General features: G+C 37.5%; 1 protein-coding gene across 4 annotated transcripts in view; it reads right to left on the bottom strand.

The window, feature by feature from the left end:
* LOC127660531 (arginyl-tRNA--protein transferase 1-like) overlaps nt 1–25,679 on the bottom strand; it is a 117,418-nt gene that overhangs the window by 53,393 nt on the left and 38,346 nt on the right. For all 4 annotated transcript variants that reach the window (XM_052150841.1, XM_052150842.1, XM_052150843.1 and 1 more), the window contains 2 exons: nt 17,143–17,175; nt 2,011–2,192 (listed from right to left, as the gene is read on the bottom strand). In XM_052150841.1, the coding sequence (XP_052006801.1) occupies nt 2,011–2,192; nt 17,143–17,175 (215 nt within the window). The remainder of the gene's footprint in view (nt 1–2,010; nt 2,193–17,142; nt 17,176–25,679) is intronic.

The raw sequence follows: 25,679 nt of genomic DNA, 5'->3' as shown, positions 1-25,679 counted from the left end.
CCCTTGAGCAAGGCACTTAACTCCAGGTTGCTCCGGGGGGATTGTCCCTGTAATAAGTGCACTGTAAGTCGCTTTGGATAAAAGCCTCTGCCAAATGCATAAATGTAAATGTAAAAAAAATTCTATCAACTTTTTAAAAAATGACGACCACTACACGGCGTCATTTCCACCACACCAAACAATTTGGCCCCTAATAAAGTTTTTTCTAAAGTTAGTGTACTTGTTAACTAATTTGACACACGTGTCTGTGAATGCTTGAGGTGAAATATGAGACAAGTGAAAATTCATGGTAAATATCACTTGTGGCATCTTTTCCAATCAAGCTGTAATTTGGCCAAATTATGCAAAAAGTTCGAAAATAAAATATGAAATTGTGTGTATTTAGTATACAAAAAAAGTTAGCTATGCAATTAAAGCGGTTTTACGCGGTCACCGCGCATGCACTATTAATTTATTTTTAATGAGAGGCGGCAGCCGAAGCGGCGCTGCTTTCCAAACTCGCTCACGAGAATACTGCCGCTCTGTTGTGCACGAATGCTCACGGCAAATTTTTTTTTATCTCTCCGTGGCTGCAGCTTGTCATTGACCAATCAGAGGGGATTTTATAAGAAATCAAATTGCATGTAGCTTTTACATAGTCAAAAACATCATGGAGGACGTAGTGCTAGCTGTGGCAGATTTTCCTGAACTTTATAACACTAACTAACTTAAATGTAGCACTTAATGTGATTACTGTTATTTACAGTGTATTCAGACCCCATTGTTTTTTTTCTTCATATTTTGTTGTTGCAGCCTTATGCTAAAATACTTAAAATATTTTTTCCCCACATCAATCTACACTCCATACCCCAGCAAAAAACATATTTTTGATAACTTTGCAAATGTATTAAAAATAAAAAACTGAAATATCACATTGACAAAAGTATTCAGACCCTTAACTCAGTACTTAGTTGAAGCACCTTTGGCAACAATTACAGCCTCAAGTCTTTTGGGGTATTTAAGAATTATGGAGGCCACTGTGCTCATGGGAACCTTCAATTCAGCAAAAAAATTTTGTAGCCTTCCCCAGATCTGTGCCTCAACACAATATTGTTTCTGAACGCTGCAGGCAGTTCCTTTGAACTCATGGCTTGGTTTTTGCTCTGATATGCATTTTCAGCTGTATGACCTTATATAGACAGGTGTGTGCCTTTCCAAATCATGTCCAGTCAATTGAATTTGCCACAGGTGGACTTCAATCAAAGTGTAGAAACATCTCAAAGATGATCCAGAGAAATGGGATGCACCTGAGCTAAATTTCAAAGCGTTGTAGTAAAGGGTCTGAATACTTATGTCAATGTAATATTTCAGTTTTTTCTTTTTAATACATTTGCTTTGTCATTATGGGATATAGAGTGTAGATTGATGTGAAAAAAATAAGGCACCAAAATGTGAAAGGGGTCTGAATACTTTCTGAATGCTTTGTATATGTTATTTTATGTATTTATAGAATGTCTATAAAAGATGAAATAATGAAGTCTATTTCTTTTAGAGTAATTTTCAAGTTTCTGTTAAAGTAAATGTAGAACTCACCTAAGACATGGAATATAATATTGACATTAACACATTTTATGAAGAAATAAGTGGCATTCTATCGTCTTATTTGCTATTAATTACATGCAATACAGTATTTACAGTAATCACCTCAGAGAAACAGCATCTTAGCGCTCGCTAGCATTGTTTGAACTGAAACAGTAGGAGGCATCAGTGCGCATTTACACGAGATGCGGCAAGTTTGAAAGCAAAGCTGGTGGTGGGGGTCAATTTCAGTTTTCAGTCACCATTCACTTTCATTGCATCCTTTTTGTCTCCATACAATGAAAGTAAACTGTGACTGAGGTTGTCAGACCCTTTTGTGTTCCACATAAGATAGCAAGTCATACAGGTTTGGAACGACATAAGGGTGAGAAAATGATGGCAGAATGTTAATTTTGGGGTGAACTATTCCTTTCAACAGAGAGACAGACAAACCTGAGAGCAGAGTAGGTGCCCAGTGAGAGTGAGGAGAAGTCGGGGTGGTAGTAGAGATACACAGATGACACACAGAATGGCAAAATGTCCAGAACACCCACAGCAACTATTCTACCATCCAACCAGTACTGCTGATGAAATGATCCATAGCCCACATCAGGACCATCAGGAGCTGACTCAGCCTGGAAAAGAGAGAAAACAGATTTATTACATAATATATTTGTAAATTAATTCATGTGCATTGTTTTATTGGTATGCATCTAAGCAGCCATTGATTTGGCAATACGAATGTACAAGCATCGGTCATGCCAATCAAGTACCTTAACCCGAGAATGCATATGTGTGTCCTATTTAACTCATATGCATTTTCCTAACACTGGTATTATTTTTGTACTACATTGAATGTTTTCATATGTTAAATACCTTGTTCGTGTTTATATTTGTGAAGTATGCAAGAATAGAAAGTTGTCATTCAGCAAATGCTTATATCCAAAGTGCTTGACATTACACCCATTACAGGGACAGTGCTCGTGGAGCAACCTGAGATTAGATGATTAGCAAGGGCGCAATGTTTATAGCTCCTGGCGCAATTCATAGTGTGTTTGAACCTGCAACTTTTCTTCTTTAGTATGTCTCACCACTCCAAACAACAAATATAGCTACATAGATTAATAATTAATAAGTAATTCTGCAATATAGAGTACATAAGGTTGTCATTTTACACGTTATGACAGACTAGATTACTTAAAAAGTTTGACAAACAGATAGATAGATAGATAGATAGATAGATAGATAGATAGATAGATAGATACATTTGACAGACAGACAGATAGATTTGATTACAGACAGACAGACAGACAGACAGACAGACAGACAGACAGACAGACAGACAGACAGACAGACAGACAGACAGACAGACAGACAGACAGACAGACAGATAGATAGATAGATAGATAGATAGATAGATAGATAGACAGACAGACAGACAGACAGACAGACAGACAGACAGACAGACAGACAGACAGACAGACAGACAGATAGATAGATAGATAGATAGATAGATAGATAGATAGATAGATTTGACAGACAGACAGATAGATTATAGTTTGGATTAGAGATTTAAAGATAGACAGACAGATTATAGTTTGGGTTACAGACAGACAGACAGACAGATAGATATACATTTGACAGACAGACAGATAGATAATAGTTTGCATTACAGATTTACAGATAGACAGACAGACAGACAGATTATAGTTTGCATTACAGACAGACAGACAGACAGATAGATATACATTTGACAGACAGACAGATAGATAATAGTTTGCATTACAGATTTACAGATAGACAGACAGACAGACAGATTATAGTTTGGATTACAGACAGACAGACAGACAGACAGATAGATATAGATTTGATAGACAGACAGACAGATAGATTTTAGTTTGCATTACAGACAGACAGACAGACAGATAGATAGATTATAGTTTGGATTACAGATTTACAGATAGAGAGACAGACAGACAGATTATAGTTTGGATTACAGACAGACAGACAGACAGACACATTTGGATTAAAGACAGACAGACAGGCATATAGATTATAGTTTATATTACAGACTTACAAACAAACAGACAGACAGACAGATAGATACATATATAGATTTGACAGACAGACAGATAGATTATAGTTTGGAATACAGACAGACAGACAGATAGAAAGATAGATTTGACAGACAGACAGACAGATAGACGTTAGATAACTAGATAGATATATTTGACACAGACAGACAGACAGATAGATTATAGTTTGGATTACAGACAGAGAGACAGACAGATAGATAGATAGATGGATAGATAGATTTGACAGACAGACAGATTACAGAAAGAAAGATAGAATAGATACTTTTCATTGAAAAGATAAGTAGTTTCATTGATAAAGAATAAGCATCTAGATTTTGCCTGGGTCTTTTTTACCCACATATGCATTAAAGGGGGTGAAGTTCAATTGATGCATTCAAGGGTTAAACTGAAAACTGGACCATTTATTAACAACTTTATTCAAATGCATCATTGTAATACAGAAAAGGAAATATCACACATTATACACACAAATCCAATCAGGTACACACATAAGTTCTCAACCCGGTATCATTGTAATAATAATGAGAAAATACCTTTAAAATCTGTAATCACTTTAAAATAATTCAAATTCAGCTTTCTAGTAACTCTTTGAACAACAGCAATAAATCGTGTATTACATTACACCATATTGTTTCTACTTACAAAAATATTGAATTTATCTTGAGATACTAAAAAGTTTAACTGATATTTAATTCTTTGTTTGGCTCTGTATCTACCAAAAATGATAATGTTTTTAAATTTCAGATCTTTTTTTTCTCCATTCTATGAAGATTGATGGTGACTGTGGCTAACATTGTGGCTAATATTGTGCCTGACATCACTTCAGTGTTCCATAGAAGACAGGAAAACAAAGGTTTTGGAACAACTTTAAGGTGAGTAAAAGAAGACAGAATTTACATTTTGGGGGAACAATCTCTTTAAAAAATAACAACAAATGCTTTTAACATATAAGTTGAACTTTTTGAGACTGTTACATTTGGATAAAGAATACAAATATGTGAAAGTACTGTAACAATATTTACCAGAATAGTTTGGTTTGGCATTGCCAAAGCCGTAACCTAATGATAACGACCATTCTATAATTAGAGGATCACAGGAAAGTTCAGGCATAAGGGTCAATTCTGTCATTATTTACTCACCCTCATGTCGTTCCACACCCAAATACTTTCTTTCATAAGCAGAACACAAAAGGAGATGTTTGGCAAAATGACAGAATCAGTCACCATTCACTTTCTCTGTGTTAAAAAACACCACATCTCATTTTGCTATGAAAGCAAGAAATTCATACGGCTTTGAAACTACATGACGGTGGTTTTTATTTTGGGGTGAACTATCCCTATTAAGGTGCATTACCAAAATAGCACAATCATGTTTCTATCATCACACAGCTGTCAAAGTTGGGAAATATGCTCCTGTGTGCATGCGTGCAATAAACGAGTCAATCAATGCTCAAACAATTAGAGAGTCTCTCCTTGCAAAACAACACGGGTGTACAGTAGCCCGCTAATCATTCCCAAATGTGTGCTGAGAGCGGAGGTGTGTGTTTGCGAAGCAGGACTCCATGCCAGGCACGCACAATCGAGAAAAGGGGTTTTAATAAAAATCCTTGCATGAAAAGAATCAATCTTACTCTAAAAGCCCAAACAACCGGGGTAAAAGGACCCGTTTCTACCCTCTGACTGAATATGGATGTATATCAGGACCAGCAGTGAGTAGAACCAAAAATAAACACAACTACTGTTGTGTCTGAAGATGAGAGTGCACATTCCTGCATGTGACATGAGCAAAATCATTTACTGCAGTAAAGCTGCAAACCGTTACCTGCCCCAGATCATGTATCGCACTCAAACCTTCACTCTGGCCTTTTTTAATCAAGTAGCTTATTGAGGAGGGCGCATTATTCACTCTATTCCACCAATGAGACATCAAATGGCTCAGTGGGAGGGGGTTACGCGGCCGTAGCCGTAACGGGATCTCTCCGAGGGCCTTTCAGCCCATCTGGGTCCAGTTAGCCCTACAGGAAGGCAGCTCATTATCACAACACCAGGGGAGCGCCTCGGCCAATCCGTTCAGTATGAGGGACTTCAGAGGCTGCTTCGCCACGTCACGGCCACTCACCTCTAAATTAAAACCAACACAAACTCACAGACAGAAACCACAATGTCTTATATGTATTGAACTTTTTGCTTTAGTTGCCATGCTACACCAGGCAACATAAAGTTAAAAACGACACAAAATGTCAGTATGCGTTTCTATAACTTGGGGCACTTTTAGCACTGTGGACTTCTAGAAAGTGGTGTTTTTTAAAGTGCTCCACTCTACCCTACTATATTTCTTTTAGTTTTTTTCACTCTTTGTTATCATTGTTTTAAACATGTAATACATTTTATTATTTTATATATATATATATATATATATATATACAGTGAGGAAAATAAGTATTTGAACACCCTGCTACTTTGCAAGTTCTCCCATTTAGAAATCATGGAGGGGTCTGAAATTGTCATCGTAGGTGCATGTCCACTGTGAGAGACATAATAAAAAAAAAAAATCCAGAAATCACAATGTATGATTTTTTAACTATTTATTTGTATGATACAGCTGCAAATAAGTATTTGAACACCTGAGAAAATCAATGTTAATATTTGGTACAGTAGCCTTTGTTTGCAATTACAGAGGTCAAACGTTTCCTGTAGTTTTTCACCAGGTTTGCACACACTGCAGGAGGGATTTTGGCCCACTCCTCCACACAAATCTTCTCTAGATCAGTCAGGTTTCTGGGCTGTCGCTGAGAAACACGGAGTTTGAGCTCCCTCAAAAGATTCTCTATTGGGTTTAGGTCTGGAGACTGGCTAGGCCACGCCAGAACCTTGATATGCTTCTTACAGAGCCACTCCTTGGTTATCCTGGCTGTGTGCTTCGGGTCAATGTCATGTTGGAAGACCCAGCCTGGACCCATCTTCAATGCTCTAACTGAGGGAAGGAGGTTGTTCCCCAAAATCTTGCAATACATGGCCCCAGTCATCCTCTCCTTAATACAGTGCAGTCGCCCTGTCCCATGTGCAGAAAAACACCCCCAAAGCATGATGCTACCACCCCCATGCTTCACAGTAGGGATGGTGTTCTTGGGATGGTACTCATCATTCTTCTTCCTCCAAACACGGTTAGTGGAATTATGACCAAAAAGTTCTATTTTGGTCTCATCTGACCACATGACTTTCTCCCATGACTCCTCTGGATCATCCAAATGGTCATTGGCAAACTTAAGACGGGCCTTGACATGTGCTGGTTTAAGCAGGGGAAACTTCCGTGCCATGCATGATTTCAAACCATGACGTCTTAGTGTATTACCAATAGTAACCTTGGAAACGGTGGTCCAGCTCTTTTCAGGTCATTGACCAGCTCCTCCCGTGTAGTTCTGGGCTGATTTCTCACCTTTCTTAGGATCATTGAGACCCCACGAGGTGAGATCTTGCATGGAGCCCCAGTCCGAGGGAGATTGACAGTCATATTTAGCTTCTTCCATTTTCTAATGATTGCTCCAACTGTGGACCTTTTTTCACCAAGCTGCTTGGCAATTTCCCCGTAGCTCTTTCCAGCCTTGTGGAGGTGTACAATTTTGTCTCTAGTGTCTTTGGACAGCTCTTTGGTCTTGGCCATGTTAGTAGTTGGATTCTTACTGATTGTATGGGGTGGACAGGTGTCTTTATGCAGCTAACGACCTCAAACAGGTGCATCTAATTTAGGATAATAAATGGAGTGGAGGTGGACATTTTAAAGGCAGACTAACAGGTCTTTGAGGGTCAGAATTCTAGCTGATAGACAGGTGTTCAAATACTTATTTGCAGCTGTATCATACAAATAAATAGTTAAAAAATCATACATTGTGATTTCTGGATTTTTTTTTTAGATTATGTCTCTCACAGTGGACATGCACCTACGATGACAATTTCAGACCCCTCCATGATTTCTAAGTGGGAGAACTTGCAAAATAGCAGGGTGTTCAAATACTTATTTTCCTCACTGTATATACACATGCTAAAAAGTTTCCAGGTTAGTTGTACTGTGACCTTCATATAACAAAAAGAAACACGCTGAAATCTGACAGTTTTAATACCACATGGACATGTAAGTGCACAGAAAAGCGTCTTTCATAGTATAGATCTTTTCACTAATGGCAATCTAATTAGTCTGAGAGCCATTAAAGGCTGCAGTGTCATTCATACACCATGATACAGACCTCCAAATTAAAACTCACAGCCAGATTACTGATGTAGAAATGTGTCTTTCAAAATATAGAACTTTAATCAATTGGCCGAGCCAACTTTGCATTTGAGCAAAGGAATATTACAGGTTCAATACAAGTTAAGCTAAATCGACAGTGTTTGCGGCATAATGTGTATTACCACCAAAAATAAATAAACAATAATGAACTCGTCCCTCCTAAAAACAAAAAAGAAGCAGCAGAAATCGATGTTACAGTGAGACACTTACAATGGAAGGAAATGGGGCCAAATTTGGAGGGTTTAAAATGCAGAAAAGTAGATCTTATAATTTTATAAAAGCATTTACATTAATTCTTCGGTTTAAACTCTTGTATTATTTGAGCTGTAAAGTTGTTTACCTCGTCGGTTAGTGGGATTACATTGTTTATGGTGTTGTCGTATATTAAGAAGTTGTAAAAATGGATATAACTTGACCTAGAAAAGGTTAATAAGTGATTTTATCACACTCAAATCATGTTAACACACATATCGTTTACGCTATACTTTTGAAACAGTGTGTATTTTAACATTTACAGATTAGCCCCATTCACTTCCATTATAAGTGCCCCACTGTAACCCAGATTTTAAAGCAAAGGAGGGACGAGTCAAAATAAACATTTTTGGTAATCAAAATGATGCTAAAATGCTGTTGATTGAGCTTAACTTCTATTGAACCCTGAATATTACTTTTAGTATGAAAGCATTTCGGGGCTACAAACTTAAATTAAAACCGACAGAAACTGAAAAATCTCAAACATTAGTAACTGCTTTAAAAGCACATAGTCACATTTAAAAGTGTCTTTCTTCACTCCAAAACTATTACTATTACGGTATTTTCATGTCTTAAACTATGAAGGTACTTTTTTGTGAGTTAAAGCTGCATTCTTACATTTATGCGTTTGAGCGGTACTGTTGACTTTAATCTAAAGGAAACAGTGACTTCAAGGTATACATTTTATCCATTCGTGTGTTCTCTGGGAATTGAACCAATTACCTTGCCGTTGCTAACGCCATGCTCATGTGAACTACAGGGCAAGTATACTGTAGAACTTTGCTCTGTCCAAAACATCTCCCCACCTCCTGCATAAGTACTAAGTATAAGTTACAGTAAACCCCTCATTTCCCTCGGTGAGGACCACATTCCATATGTATAATTTAGTTATTTTCATTCAGCGTGCTTGTCCAATGGGTTAGCGTTTCAAACTAGCTGTCAGTCTTAAGCAGACACAGCCGTTCAAGATGAAGGTGCTTTCATAGTGATGATTAAGGGCTTGCGGTGAATTGGAAAGCCCCTATTCTTGGTCATTTTTTCAAAGTCTGGCTTTTGGCACCACATGTGCCGAGCACCAGTAAGTCTTATAAGTTCGACAACACGGGCCCCGTTTCTGTCAGAACTCAACTGGACTCAACAGCAACGTCTGTCACACTAACTTACCCTCCGGCGGTAGACTTCCACTAAAGTAACGTTAAGCTCTCAGCACCACCTGACAGCCGCCCAACTTTCATCCGTAATGATCTGTTCTAAAAAGTTATTTTGTTCCTTTTAGCAAAGCTTTAATGAATCACAGCCTGCTCTGAATATGTCACAGTGCAAGTCTTCGTGTGGCTGTCAGGCATGTTTATGTAGCCATAACCTAAACGCGGGAAATGGCGTCACCTTGACCCTGGTATCACCTCGCCGGACAGCCTAATGACTGCGTCTGTGCCACTGTGATGGCAAGCTAAACACACAGACGAAGCCAGTGGAAAAGGCAGGGGCCCAAATCACAAGCATATGGTGCCCCGCTTCTTTGACTCTGTTTTTGTTTGGCTCTCTTGTTCCAGCCGTGTAGTGCCGTGTTAAGTATGCATGTGCTGTCGGTAGAGGGGACGGCAGCAGGCCGTTTGCTGGGGTAGTTAACATTCTGAGCTATACAGTGGCCCTTCTATGTTGAAGCAAACATTGAGACATTGATACTTGCAAGAAACCAGTTAACATCCAATCGGATGCTGTGACACAGAAGGCTGCACAAAATGATGCTAGGTATGGTATGGTATTAGGACTGGGTAATAATATAGATTTTCTCAATAATATTGATCTTAAATCTTAAGATATAGGTTTTAATCTATGCACAACCCTCTGAATCACAAGCATATGCAATCAAATTTGGCGCTACGTGACTAAAAGATGATTAGCCACTCATGCTGTGTGATGTGTATCCAAAGACGAGATCCACGCAATCCATTTGTCATTGAATAATGTCTCTTAACACCCTTTCTGTACTTTACAGTCAGTTGTTGATCAAAAACAACAGTAAACAAAAAAACATTTAATTCTAACCACACATTGCACAGATACTGTAAAGAAGCCATCCGACTCTATTCTTGTTAATATGATCTCCATCAAAACACTTCTGTGAGACACTCGCTGAACTGCCGGTATTCTTAAAGAGACAGTACCTTTTTAGCACTTCTTATACATATCAATACAAATACTTGTAAATAGTACACATGATGCACATAAACAATAAAAATGTAACAATATGTATATCATTTGTTTCAATTTCAAGACATCATATTAATTGATGGAATACATGGAATTTGTACATTTTAAAATGCTAAAATGATGAAAACCATATCATTTAATTTGTAAAAGATATACTTTTGTAATGTTCCAAGTTAGAAGGTCCCATGGATAATTAACAGCATTAGCTGTGAGAGAATTTCTTTCATATGTAAGCAATATGGACATTATAACTGAAATATACCCAAATATTTGTGTTAATTGGAAACAAGTCGAATCTAACTGGGAAATCTGTATCAATACACAGCCCTATATAGTATAGTATAGTATAGCCTGGTATAGTAGGGTAGGGTAGAGTGAAGCATAATACACTAGAGTAGAATAAAGCATAGTACAGTAGAGTATAGGCTTGCACAATATACCAGTACTAATTAGATACCAAAAAATGTAAAAGGGTACGATACCATCTTGTTGCTAATTTTGGAACCATACTATAACGTGATCATTAAACAGCAGAATTATGTCATTAAATTAAATAATATGCAGTTTACACGTGCTGCATGCTTCAAAATGAATGAGAGGTGAAGCTCTGCTCGCTGTCATCCTTCACACACACATACACAAACAGCTAGCATGCGATGCACGTAATGCGGTCTGTTTAGTATATGCGCTGCTTTGAACACTTACACAAACTCATCCAGTGCTGCTCTGTGATCTCTGCTGGCGATTATTTCATTTATATTGCAGAGCTTATTAAAAACTACCACACAGGAGGAACTCAAAGGTTTTTCAAAATAAAATTTCCACCAAAATAAAAGCTCTGTGGATGCGTGAAATTGAAGACTTTACGGCAGGAAAAGATTGCTATTGTGTCGAAAAATGTAGTATTCAAAGTAATAGAAATAATACTACTAATAACAATAATTTTATAATAAATGGTTTTAACAAGACTTCATTTGCAGTCCTTTTCTGTGTGATTTCAACAGTAATCAAAGGCTAATTATTTGTTGCCGGAGTATCAATACCGAGGTACCAGGGCGGGTATCGTACCGAAGCCAAACATTTGGTATCAGAGCAAAACTTGAGGTGTATACAATAGTATAGCAGGGTAGAGGGAAGTTGACTATAGTAGTATGGTATGGTATACTATAGTAAAGTATAGTAGGGTAGAGTGAAGCATAATACAAAGAAGAGCAGAATAAATCATGGTACAGTAGAGTATAGTATAGCAGGGTAGAGGGAAGTCGACTACAGTTATCAGAGGGTCTGCAGATGGAAATTAGCCTAAGGCTATAATCTGACATATTTACATTTGTGAAAATGTTCATTAATATGTATTGTCCCTTTTAATAAAAAAAAAAAAAAAAAAAAAAAAGTAGTATGGTATGGTGTAGTATAGAAAAGTATAGTATAGTATAGTACAGTATAGTAGGGTAGAGTGAAGCATAATACAAAGTAGAGCAGAATAAATCATGGTACAGTAAAGTACAGTATAGTATAGTATAGTAGGTTAGAGTGAAGCATAATACACTTAAGTAGAGTAAAATAAAGCATAGTACAGTACAGCAAAGTATAGTATAACATTATAATATAAATTCACAAATAATGCCTGAATATCATAGAGCAGTATGGCTCTTAATGTATAGAATTAAATAAAAAAAAAATGAGTGTAAAATGTAATAAACATTTTTTATTTTATTATAAATTCCACAATAATCAATGTATAGTATAGCTTATATAGGCTACACGTGGTTTAGTATTGTTTTCATAATAGTTTAGTAGGGCCTTTAAAATTTAAATAAAATTCTCCATTTTACTATAGTATACCCCATTAACTGACTAAAGTGATTATCAAATCATTGTTGCCGTAGTACAATTAAAGTCAAATAATTATTCCTTACACTTGACCTGGACCCAAGAGAGGCACTGGGAACATTACAGGTCTAAAATGTTGTACTGTAAACACACAGTGCTCATTAGATGCAGTGCTCAGCGATGGCTCATTTAACGGTATGTTGAAATTGCAGCGTTCCATTACTAATGCCATTCTTAACAGAGCCGGCAGTCACGGCACGCTCACGTGCAGGGAATAGCTTCCTCTGCAACACAGATGCAATGCCTGTCCTCAATATATGAAGACATGTGGAGTTTTGATTATGTTATGGGGAAGTTTATGCCATGTTTATTAATTTGGGAATCATTTCATTGTGTCCTTTGAGGTTTTGAGTCGTGCTTTCCATTAAGGGGGTGTTGAGATACGGACAGTTGAAAGCTAATTGTTATATCAGGAACAGACACGTTTCGAAAACTCTCACTGGAATTGGAAAACTGGGGTCCATGAAATAAACGCTGAGTGTAAGCGCCTGTGTGTGAACATGCATGTGGTAAAAAAAGAGGAATGGGGCAAAGTCAAGGTTTGAGGTCTATAAAACTTTGACGACTAATTACACCACACCACTGTTAACGAGCATTTCCCCTCAGGATAGACATCGCAGGTCAATAAAAGAAAAAGAAAAAACAAAGAGGCAAACGGAAACACGCAAATGCAACGCAGGCCTCTATCACAAGTAGGGGAACGGCATTGACAAAATAAACTGCTATGCACGCTCTCCGAGTCAAGAGACACACATAAACAAACTAGATAAATACAAGCAGGTGAAGTAGTCCAAAACACACTAACAAAAAATCTACAATTATCTTAGTTTGCAAACTCAAGTTCAAAAAGTGTTGTTCTTCATGCATCTTTAGGTGAACCGATACGCCACAAGCACAAATTTAAGCCCTATAAAGACTTCGGCACACGGAACAGGCATTTTTCAAAAGGTTCAGGACAACAAAAAAAGGTTGTTCTAAAGGAAGTGGGACTGTCCCTCCATCTAGAACTTTTTGATTAGGTACTCTATGTGTGTGTAGTGTATTCATGTGTAGACTCAGGCCATGTCCAAACTAATACGTTTTCATTTGAAAACACATTAATTATGTTTACAACACTCATCCACACTTGAACTGCGATTTTCTCCACATATATACTGCCTTAACATGCTGTCTCGGTAGTCAACTCACTAGGATTTGGAACAGAGCTTGTGAGCATTGGTGTAGGTGTGTGTTATAATGAGCAAACATTATATCATGGACTATAATCATTAACAGCACTGACTGCGATCCTCCAGGCAATAATAAAAGTTATTTTGCATTAAGCTCTTTTCCCAGCAGAGTGAGGATTGCATAGTATTGCACTGCTATTGGGTGTGGGTGTTACAGTTTATGCCTACAACAATGTTGACGTTGACACGTCTGGCTACCAGCCTTGACAAGGTGATAAAAGCATGTTTCCTATAAACTGTAACAATATTTGTTAGCACAGAGGCAGCGGCATTGGGTACCACGAAAGAAGCAGCACATGTTTCCTTTCACATGCTCCACATGAAATAAAAGTTAAATAAAAAGGCTTATAAGCCACCTGCAACTTCACCAAAATACCAGTGTAATTACTTTAGCCCAATAATTTCACAGCAGAGAATAATAATGTGGCTACTAACAGTGCTGCTGAACATTTGGTCTGTTTTGAGGACCATACACAAATTGCTGCATCACTAAACAATACTATTACCATGTTTATTGGTTTTTGGCAGCAAAATGTTACTGCCTACCTTTTGGAATAGCCTTTGTGTCGGGAATACTCATACCCTGCATCAGTGTGGAGAGGCCTGAAAGACTTTACCAACTACATGACACCATCCCCCAACACTGTAGGGAATCATCAACTGCTAACGACCTGAATGTGTTTTACTGTAGATTTGAAAAGCCCAGTCTCACACCCCACACCCCCTCCGACATTCACAGCACACAAACATTTACACCTCCTGCCACCACCCTCCTCCCCTCTCCTGCTACTCAACATGCACTTAAGATCTGTAAAGATTATGTGTGCCGGGACTTTCGGAAAAAGAAGACAAGAAAAGCACAGGGCCCAGATGGTGTCTTATCCACTCGTCTAAAATCCTGTGCTGACCTACTGGCCCCCTTTTTCACAAAGATCTTCCGCAGATCACTGGACCAGTGTGAAGTTCCCTGCTGCTTCAAATGCTCCACAATCATCCCCGTCCCAAAGAAACCCAACATCAAAGGACTTAATGATTACAGATCCATTGCTCTGACATCTGTGGTCATGAAATCATTTGAGAGACTGGTGTTGGCCCACCTGAAGGACATCACTGAACCCTTTCTGGATCCCCTTCAATTTGCTTAAAGAGCAAACTGGTCTGTGGATGATGCAGTCAACAGTTGATGTCAGAAGTTTACATACACTTATGTTGAAGTCATTAAAAAAAAATGTTTAACCACTCAACAGATTTCATATTAGCAAACTATGGTTTTGGCAAGTCATTGAGAACATTTGCTTTGTGCGTGACACAATGTTGTCATATTCTAACAATGTTATTGTGCTATTGTATATTTAACTTTTTTTAAATCTGTTATATCATATTTTATGTCACTATATGTATATATATGTTTAAATGTATATGTTTATAAGTATGTATATACACTGCATTCTCATGCACTGGAAGATTCTGTCATCATGACAAATTACTTGTGTGTGTGTGTAAGCATACTTGGCAATAAAACTCATTCTGATTATGATGATAACTTAAAATCCTGTACAGAAGCATTTTAGCTCACTAGGTTTTACAATGGCAATACCATGTAAGACTCCAATATCATTGTATTTTTAACAAATATCATGACGATAGCATGTTTTAGCATAAAGTAGCAAAACTTTTAGTAGGCTCACTTGGTATAAGGGCCCTGGTGTGTGTATGTTTTAGTGTAATGACTCCAGGTGGACACATTACAAAGGTTCCGCCCTGCCCACCATGTGTTTATGTTGTATTAATGGTAAATGCGTTAATCACGATTAAGACAAATTAAGGAGAAAGCTTTATAAATTAATTGCATGCATTAACATCCATTAACACATTAATTCTGACAGCTCTAATATATATATATATATAAGGGCTGTCAATTTAATGCATTCATTCAGTGTGATAAATTATATAAACAATATTGCATTAAAAAAATATTAATTTAATTAATTATAACCCCAGATAAGCAATTATCCTTCCACACTTGCCGATTTACGTTTCTGCCGGTGGGTGCACAAACAACAAAAAATGACTTAAAAGTGAGTTTAGAATGACTGTGTAATTACATCTTTCAGCCCACAAACAGTGGAAGGTAAACACTATGAGGGGCATAGGGACTTCTGAATGCAACACAATAGAGACATTGGCTTTACTCACCCACAGAGATACGATAAGGTGCGGTAACACCCACCAGCTGCGAGCCACCACATGGCTCATTTGTCTGACACAGATGTACATTGATGCATCCTTAGACGAGCACTTATAATAAATCTCGGAGTGATTGAGGAATACGATTGCAAAATGTATTGCTGTGAACTGTAGGCCAATGATAGGCTTATGATAATAATAATAATTCCTTACATTTATATAGCGCTTTCTAGGCACTCAAAGCGCTTTACATAATATATAGGGAATTTCCTCAACCACCAGCAGTGTGCAGAATCCACCTGGATGATGCGACGGCAGCCATAGTGCACCAGAATGCCCACCACACACTAGATATTGGTGGAGAGGAGAGTAGAGTTTCAGGGATGGAGATTATTAGGAGGCCATGATTGATAAGGGCCACTGGGGGGAATTTGGCCAGGACACCAGGGTTATACACCTACACTTTACGAGAAGTGCCCTGGGATATTTTTAATGACCACAGAGAGTCAGGACCTCAGTTTAACATCTCATCCAAAAGACTGTGCTTTTTTACAGTATAGTGTCCCCATCAATATACTGGGGCATTAGGACCCAAACAGACCACAGGATGAGCACCTCCTGCTCCTAATACCACTTCCAGCAGAACCTTAGTTTTCCACAGCATGTCTCCCATCCAGCTACTGACCAGGCTCAACCCTGCTTAGCTTAAGTGGGCAACCAGGCAAAAGCTGCAGGGTGATATGGTGATTATGTTCAATAATATGGAAATTAACAATATGTTGCATTCTAAAGCCACTTTTTTATATTCTTTTTTTTAATGCTTCACTTGTGTGCCAAACTAATGTAATGCATTTTAATTATTTAAAATATTAATAATATAATTTAAAGAAACAAACTGGAAATTTTGGCAGCTCCTCTCCATGCCCAGCCAGATAGGCCCTCTATAACCCCTCAATATCAAAGGAATACCACAGTGGGACAGCTTAAAGAAGGCAGTTAGACATTACAGAGCGATGATCTTCTATGAGGCTCAATTTAAGATCATAATCAACTCTTTGTTTGCATTCCCCCAAAATGTGTGTGTGGGTGTTCATGCTATGCGGCACAGAAATTTGTAGGTCTGTACAACACATTTGGATTTTTCCACCGTTTCAGGACAAACAAACAAGCCAATAATGACACTGTTAACCAGAGAGCAGTTCCATATGTAGAGCTGCAGTATGACAAACAACAGTCAGTCTCTTAAAGACAATTGGGAAATCTTTGCTAAATTATAGATAATTCAAGTGTGTGATATTACTCAATAGCTTTAGAGTGGTGAAATCTTTATTCTGTGCAAAATGTTTCTAAATAACATTTATGCTTGCCAATGGCTATATACAAATTTCAAGTTCTTCAGTCACAGAGAGCTCAACAAAGACAGGACTTACCTCTAATGGCGAATCACAGAGGAACCTTTTAAACTGTGGAGAAACAAGAACAAAAGACAAAATCTGTTACAACATCTGTAAACATTGAAAATATACAGTGCATTCAGAAAGTATTTAGACCCCTTCATTTTTTATGTTGCAGCCTTATGCTAAAAAAAAATCTACACTCCACATCCCATAATGACAAAGCAAAACCATTTTGTTTTATAACTTTGCAAATAGAAAAAAACAGAATTATCACACTGACTTAAGTATACAGACCCTTAACTCAGTATTTAGTTGAAGCACCTTTGGCAGTGATTACATTCTCAAATCTTTTTGGGTATGATGCGACAAGCTTTGCACACCCGGATTTGGGGATTTTCTACCATTCTTCTCTGCAGATCCTCTCAAGCTCTGTCAGGTTGGATGGGGACCGTCGATGGACAGTCATTTTCAGGTCTCTCCAGAGATGTTCAATAGGGTTCAAGTCCAGGCTCTGGCTGGGCCACTCAAGGACATTCACAGAGTTGTCCCTAAGCCACTCTTGCATTGTCTTGGCTGTGTGCTTAGGGTCATTGTCCTGTTTGAAGGTGACCCTTTGGCCCAGTTTGAGGTCCTGAGCGCACTGAATCAGGTTTTCATTAAGGACATCTCTGTATTTTGCTGCATTCAGCTTTCCTTCAACACTGAACAGTCCCCCAGTCCCTGCTGCTGTAAAACACCTCCACAGCATGATGCTATCACCAACATGATTCACTGTTGGGATGGTATTGCACAGGGGATAATGGGTGCCTGGTTTCCTCCAGACATGATGCTTGGAATTGAGGCCAAACAGTTCAATCTTGATTTCATCAGACAAGAGAATCTTGTTTCTCGCAGTCTGAGAGTCCTTTAGTTGCTTTTTGGCTTTCTTGCACTTAGAAGAGGGTCTGGCCACTCTGCCATAAAGCCCAGATCGGTCTTCTTTCTGCAAGATTCTCCCATCTCCACACATGATCTCTGGAGCTCAACCAGAATGACCATCGGGTTCTTGGTCACCTCTCTTACAAAGGCCCTTCTCCACCGATTGCTCAGTTTGGCCTGTGGCTAGATCTAGGAAGAGTCCTGGTTGTTCCAAACTTCTGCCATTTAAGAATTATGGAGGCCACTGTGCTCTTGGGAACCTTCAATGGAGCCAACATTTTTTTGTAGCCATCTCCATATCTGTGCCTCAACACAATCCTGTCTCTAAACTCTGCAGGCAGTTCTTTTGACCTCATGGCTTGGTTATTGCTCTGATAAGCATTTTCAGCTGTAAGACCTTATGTAGGCAATTGTGTACCTTTCCAAATCATGTCCAATCCATTGAATTTGCCACAGGTGGACTTCAATCAAAGTGTAGAAACATCTCAAAGATGATCCAGAGAAATAGGATACCCTTAGCTAAATGTATAGTGTCATATCAAATGGTCTGAATTATTTTGTCAATGTGATATTTCAGTTTTTAATAAATTTACAAAGTTATCAAAAATCTGTTTTTTGCCTTGTCATTATGGGGTATGAAGTGTAGATTGATGTGAAAAAATAAATAATTTAAAGCATTTTAGCATAAGGCTGCAACAAAACAAAACAAAATGTGAAAAAATGAAGAGGTATAATTTAAAACAATATAATTATAGTTGATGGGAGGTCTCAAGAACATAACTGAGCACATTCAACATGGCCTTCAATACTGCATAATCAAATATACTCTAGTTTGGTTTCAAGCCTTTACTAAGATCACAAGCTTGAATTTAATTCAGAATAGCTAATCAATGTCCTTCTAAACAGTTTTTGAAAGTCTTCAAATCAGCTTTCACATCCTTCTTTGCCTTTTCTCTGGGAGTTAGTGATTGCTAGCAAATAGTGACTTTTTGGGTGAGTTTAAGTCCCTTTAAGACAAACAAAGCTACCACAATATGCTAGCTTGGCAATTTAACAATGCACACAATTGCAAATGTTATAATCACAGTGACGCAAGACATTTAATATTGTATTGTTGACTTAAATTTCGAAATGAAAAGCTGTTTCGGTCATTAGTTTGTTCTGGCCGTAGCTAAATGATGTAGACTGGATAGCATTGCGAAAACATTGAAAAAAAACTAAATGTTTATTTAAGGAAGTTTTAAATGATCGTTTCTCTGCTAAGCCTTTTCCTCTTTGCTGTGGTGGGCTTCATTTGTTTATTGACAACTGGCAAAAGGAGGTCTGACTGTGTAGAAACAGACTTAAGTACAATAGAGCAATAGAATAATTTGCATACAAATGTATGTTATGTCAAATTATTAGATCCAAAAACTTCATAAAATTCCTCCAAACACAGAATTCACACCTCCACTAATGCAGAATGCTTATTACCCAATTGAGAAGTCACAAATACATGAATAAAATCATAAAAACAGACAATCATCATTCACTTTGAGTGTGTATGTAGTTCATTATGTGGGAAACACTAGTTCAAGGTGTAATTGCATGTCTGTATTGACTGTTTTAGTTGGTTGTCACTGCTTATCCACAGGGCTGTGACACTTATATGGTACACCCCGCTGTAATGCAGAACATGGTTTGCCTCTAAATAGACAGCAATGGCATGTCGCCTCCTACATCAACTAATGCTGAGTGCAAACAAACTAAATACTGATTCTTCCACATTGACTCCAAAAGACATGAATGAATCTTTAAATGAGCAGCTGCTTCCAAGTCTTCAGTAATAACAAGGACCAAAAACCCATATCAAAATAGACAGAATTGCATTTGGCTCCATGTAACAAACTTGCACACAAACGCACCATTCATCCCCTCAATCTTTAACTTACATGCAGCGAGTCTGGTTGTAATCTGGTGAAACTAGGCTCCTGTGGTTTAAAATGCAACAGTAAGGAGCTCCGCTTATAAGGCAACGAGAGTGTTGGAGAAAATTAGTCAGACAGTTACAAACTCCATATGGTCATTTCTGCATCTGTGCTATCTACAAAACTAACAGCATATGCATGAACATGCTAAAAACTAGCAACATATGCAAAAACACACAAATTTTAAGCTGTTTGTATGATCTTTTAACAACAGGACAGAAGAGGCCAGAATAATTGGTTGTTAACATCAAACACATTTTTGAATCCGTGTGCTGTTTTTAGATTATTTTTCTATGTAAACAAGCACTAGATGGACATTTTTGACCAATGGCCACTAGGGCTAGGTGATATGTAAATAACATTTTTATCAACAATCACCTTAAAATAGCACAATATACGTGTTTGATGTGAACGGCCCCTAACAGTGTATGAATGCACACACTTAAAAAAGTAACATACACAAAGACACTAATTTTAAACTCCTCTTCATGTTTTATTCACAGGACAGAAAAGGCCAGAATAAGGGTTCGTTCAGACCAACTGAATTTTTGCATCCATATGCTGTTTTTAAATTATTTTGCAGTGTAAACCGGCACTAGAAGGATATTTGGCCATTTTTTATGACCCCATGTCAAGATTAAAAGAACTTCAAACTGTTAAAAATGCTTCAAATAGCAAATAGAAGTGTTGAGTTTAGCTTTTTTTTAGCACAAAATACATGTTTGAAGTGAACTGCCCCCAACTTAAAGTAACATATACAAAGATGAGGTCATTTTAATTCTCATTTATATTTTATTCTCAGGACAGAAAAGGCCAGAATAAGGGGTCATTTACACCAACCGCATTTATGCATCCGTGGGCTGTTTATCTTTTATTTTCTAATGTAAACAGGCACTAGACGGACATCTTTGCCGCTGACAGAGTCTCGTGCAGAACGCAATATCAAGATAAAAAGAACTTCAAAATGTTAAAAACGCATCCCATGACACCGATGTAAACGGCCCCTAACACTGTATAAATGCACACACTTAAAGTAACGTGTACAAATATGCAATAACTTAAATTCTTTATAATATTTTATTCACAGGAAGAAAAGGTCCAAATTGTTCCATCTGTGAGCTGTTTTTAAATTTTTGTCAATGTAAACCGGCACTTGACGGACATCTTTGACAGCTGGCTGCATCTCATGCAGGAGCGCCATTTTTTTAGACAGCATGTAAAGATAAAAAGTACTTCAAAATCTCAAGACACCTGGATTTTACTTGAACTTCTGCGCCGCTCTGTCCAGCTTTTTTTTAGCGAAAGAATGCATTCAATGTGTACGGCCCCTTAAAGTCAAATGCTGCTCTTTTACAATGCAACTCTAGTTGTTTACCTCTTCAAGTGGTTGCGTAAGAAAAGGGAATTGTTGGAAAAGTGGAAGGGTGAAGGATAGATGATGGGAGAGAGGTGTGGTGAGTAACTCTGGGGTTAAACCTACATTTACATTACATTTACATTTATGCATTTGGCAGACGCTTTTATCCAAAGCGACATACAGTGCACTTATTACAGGGACAATCCCCCCAGAGCAATCTGGAGTTAAGTGCCTTGCTCAAGGACACAATGGTGGTGGCTGTGGGGCTTGAACCAGCATCCTTCTGATTACCAGATTACCAGTCATGTGCTTAGACCACTACACCACCACCACTCCTGGCAAAAAACCTGGCAAAAACTTTCTCCTGTGCTGCCAGGCACTCAACGGGAGGGTACATGGGTAACTACTCTATAAGAGAGGGCAACGCTGCCACGCATATTTCCATTTGCCTTCTTCCTCATCTCCTGGAGCCTGGCAGAGGTGATCCTTTTTGGTTGCTGAATCAAGCCAGACACCATGCAGATGCCCAAATTGACATGGACATTTTCGTTTATTCATTTAACAGATGCTTCTATCCAAATTATAGTTAATGTACAATGTATGACATACATTATAACTATTTGGAATACAACAAACGTAAGTGATTCAATCTAGGAAGAAAGAAACATGAGAAGTGCTGCAATACAAAGTTCCAGAGTTGCTACAAAAAGTAGGAGCTCCTGTAGTATAGATATGTAAACAAACAATGTTGGTACCACACTCACAAAGTGTTCTCAATAGGATTATATCACTACATTTACATTTACATTTATGCATTTGGCAGACGCTTTTATCCAAAGCACTTATTACAGGGACAATCCCCCCAGAGCAACCTGGAGTTAAGTGCCATGCTCAAGGACACAATGGTGGTGGCTGTGGGGATCAAACCAGTGACCTTCTGCTTAACAGTTATGTGCTTTAGCCCACTACACCTATTTTATAAATTTACTTTCACATTAGTAGCATGCAGTACTCATCTATTTAGTTTATTTCTTTACAAATCAATACAATTCCTTATAGCGTACCAATACAAAACCTAAAGCGACACATTAAAATAAATGAAGCTGTCAGATGAACACTGCAAGAGGTGCAATATCTACACATGGGTATAGTTGCATGAAAACTACCAAAATAATGCAAATCCAACAAATGCATTATTTCCAACAACAAATATAACAGCAACGAGATTAGTTACTTTTTACAAGTAACAGAATGCAATAATGTAACAAGTTACTTTTAGAATCATATGCTTAATCCATGTGAAAAAGAGCGACCTGTTTGCATCACACATTCTGGGTCTGTGATTGGGCCTAATAGAGCAATAATCTCTCTTGCCCATTAAAACAGCATCTTGCTTATACAGAAAAACTTGTTCTCTTCATTCATCATTTGTGCACACTCTTTCTCATGCAAACTTGTCATTGAGAATAAAGAAATAAAGTCCCCTTTATTCTCATATCTCTTGACAAACTCCACATGCAACTAATTGTGTTTAGTGACCTTGATGTGTTGCATTATAATCACATTTAACATTCTAAGGTTATGTAATAAAAACTCTCATAAACACATATGGAGAAAATCAAACGCAATTACCGGTAAGCAATATCTTTAGTATCACAATGAGTTTAATGCGCTTTAGATTTATTCATTAGACTAGTTTTGCAATCCATCCAGTCACACTTTTTGAGTATGAGACCATTAAGTTTTAATAATGTCTCCGATTTCAACATCTGCTTGAAAAATTGCATTAGATTAATTTCTATGAATCAAATGGCGCAGCGTTTGGACCGTGGCATGATTGTTTGTGCCAGATGGGCTGGTTTGAGTATAAAAATACTAAAATATTAGTTTTTTGGATAAAACATGTTGTGTTTTCAATTGTTTGAACTGTTGATCTCCTGGGATTTTCATGCACAACAGTCTCTAGAATTTACTCAGAATGGTGTCAAAAACAATAAAAAACATCCAGAGAACCAAATCCATGTATTCAGTCAATAAATAAGGTCTTATATTTCATATTTTATTTTTTGTTGCACGTTTATAGTTTTATTGCATAATTTTATTTTGTATTTAAGTAATTACATTGATTTGTTGAACACGTGCTAAAACTGGTACTGTCTCTTTAAAACCAGCATTTCTGTAAAGAGGATCTTTTCTATGGATGATAAGAATTAATGTTGATTTTGTTGTTGTTTCTGATCAACAACTGACTATAAAGAACAGAAAAGATATTAAAAGAGACATTATTCATGAATAATGAGACATTACACAGAACGACTCTTTCTCTCAACACGCAGTGTAAGGATCTCCCTGCTGAATACTCCACAACTATACTACATAATTACTGGTGAGTAAATGTAAACATTTACCAGCCAGTTGACAAATATATACATTTTAGTCACATAGTGCAAAAATTGGTTGCAAATGCTAGTAATTTTCTCTCATTGTAGTGGAGAGTTGCGCATAGAGTAAAAGATTGATCTTTGAATTTAATAATCAATATCATTCAAATTAATATTGCTATCGGACAATCAATATTATACCCAGCCCTTGAATACCCTAGTATTCAGCTTAATTTATAGTGATTAGTCTGTTCTGAGTGTCAGTGAGCTTGCACTGAACTGCAGGGCTCAAACAGTGTAAACACACAGTAAGTGACCGCTTCAGTCATAACAATGGGAGAGTTCTAATTATTTCAGTGTAAGGTTTCTTAAAAAGTAACAGTTTAGTTTTGTCATGCTGCTAAGTTGGCCCATGTGTAATTGATTTACTGATGTATAAAAGAGCATTAAAGTAATTCAGCACAACAGTTCTCCGCTTACATAGTCTGCATAAAGATATAGCATTAAGTCGAACAAATAATTATTACATATATAATCGTGATTATAATAGCAAGGGAAATAAAAACTGTCATCATTGTGCAGTCCAACGAAAATCCCTCTTCACAATCACTTTATAGAAACTCTGTATCGCACATCTCCTGCTTTCTGTCTGAGTGGAATGATTGTCTCGACTATAACACTCACCAAGGCCTTAATGCAGACACACGCACACCTTCTACACTATAAATAGAAACACTGCTCTGTTATGGCACCAGGAAAGAATCTGGCGAAGACGGTAAGCTCTGACAGCTTTTTATTATTTATTAATTCCCGCATTTTACGAGCTGGAGGATTTCTTCATTTGCTGTTGGCAGAGCCGGGCCAGTTTCCAGGCCTGAGGGGGACAAAGGCCTCTCTCAGGCTACTAAGAATGTCAAGTAGCTCCACATCCTGTTCACACTCAACATCGGGCTACTTCTCCGCTAACTCCTCATCCTAACAATGCACGAGTGATTTAGGACAGAAATATACTATACAATGAAACAAACCATTGCAAGCACACAGTTCCATACTTAAAGCATTCTTGCGATCCTATGGCAGTAAACAAATTTACTCAAGGGGGCGATAGTTGCGTTCAAATGTATGTGCCATTAAACTAGATGTGTTATTATTAGTGTTGTCAGTAGATTAAAATATTTAACCATGATTAATCTAATAGTTTTGTAGTTAGGTGCAATTAATCGCAGATTTTGAAAGTGCTGAAATTTGACACTATATATATGATTTTCCTGTCAAAATGCATTTATTTTCATCTTAGGAAAGAAAACAAAAACAATATGTAACAATATAATGCTTTATTAACATTTTCCAAACAAAGCCTTCCACAGAAAAACGAAAGAAGTGCACTAAAAGAGCACCAATTCAAGTAACGTTAAACATTTCCCAAAGAGGAAAAGTGGGAGTTTGACTAATTGAAAGAACTAGTCCCAGAATAGGTTGCATATTCATTGCAATGGGCAATAAATCTCTTATAATAATAATAATAATAATAATAATAATAATAATGTTTATTTTATATAGCACCTTTCTACAAACTCAAGGTCGCCTTACAAATAGCAAAAAAATTCAGATCAATTAAGAGTCAGAATATCATAGGGCAAAGAAATATGATTTCAGGTGGGTTTTGAAATCCTGTACGGTGCTGAGGTCACAGAGGGACTGTGGGATAGAATTAAACTCTTAAACTCTTATCCTCCACAATATTAATCCGCAGGTAGACTGTGGTTATTCACTTTGTTACAGAAATCATGAAGCCATGTTCATGATTCTCATCAGGGCCTGTGTCAAGCACTGCTTTGAACTCCACATGAAAAGCGCTTGGAAACCATGTCTAGTTCTGCACTTTTGTGATAGTTAAGACTTGATGTGCTTCGGTGGTAATTAAAATGCCTCTAAAGCTGCGTACAC

Source organism: Xyrauchen texanus, chromosome 20 (genome assembly GCF_025860055.1).
Source record: "Xyrauchen texanus isolate HMW12.3.18 chromosome 20, RBS_HiC_50CHRs, whole genome shotgun sequence".
NCBI classification, from domain to species: Eukaryota; Metazoa; Chordata; class Actinopteri; order Cypriniformes; family Catostomidae; genus Xyrauchen; species Xyrauchen texanus.
This window is presented reverse-complemented; position numbering and strand designations above follow the sequence as displayed.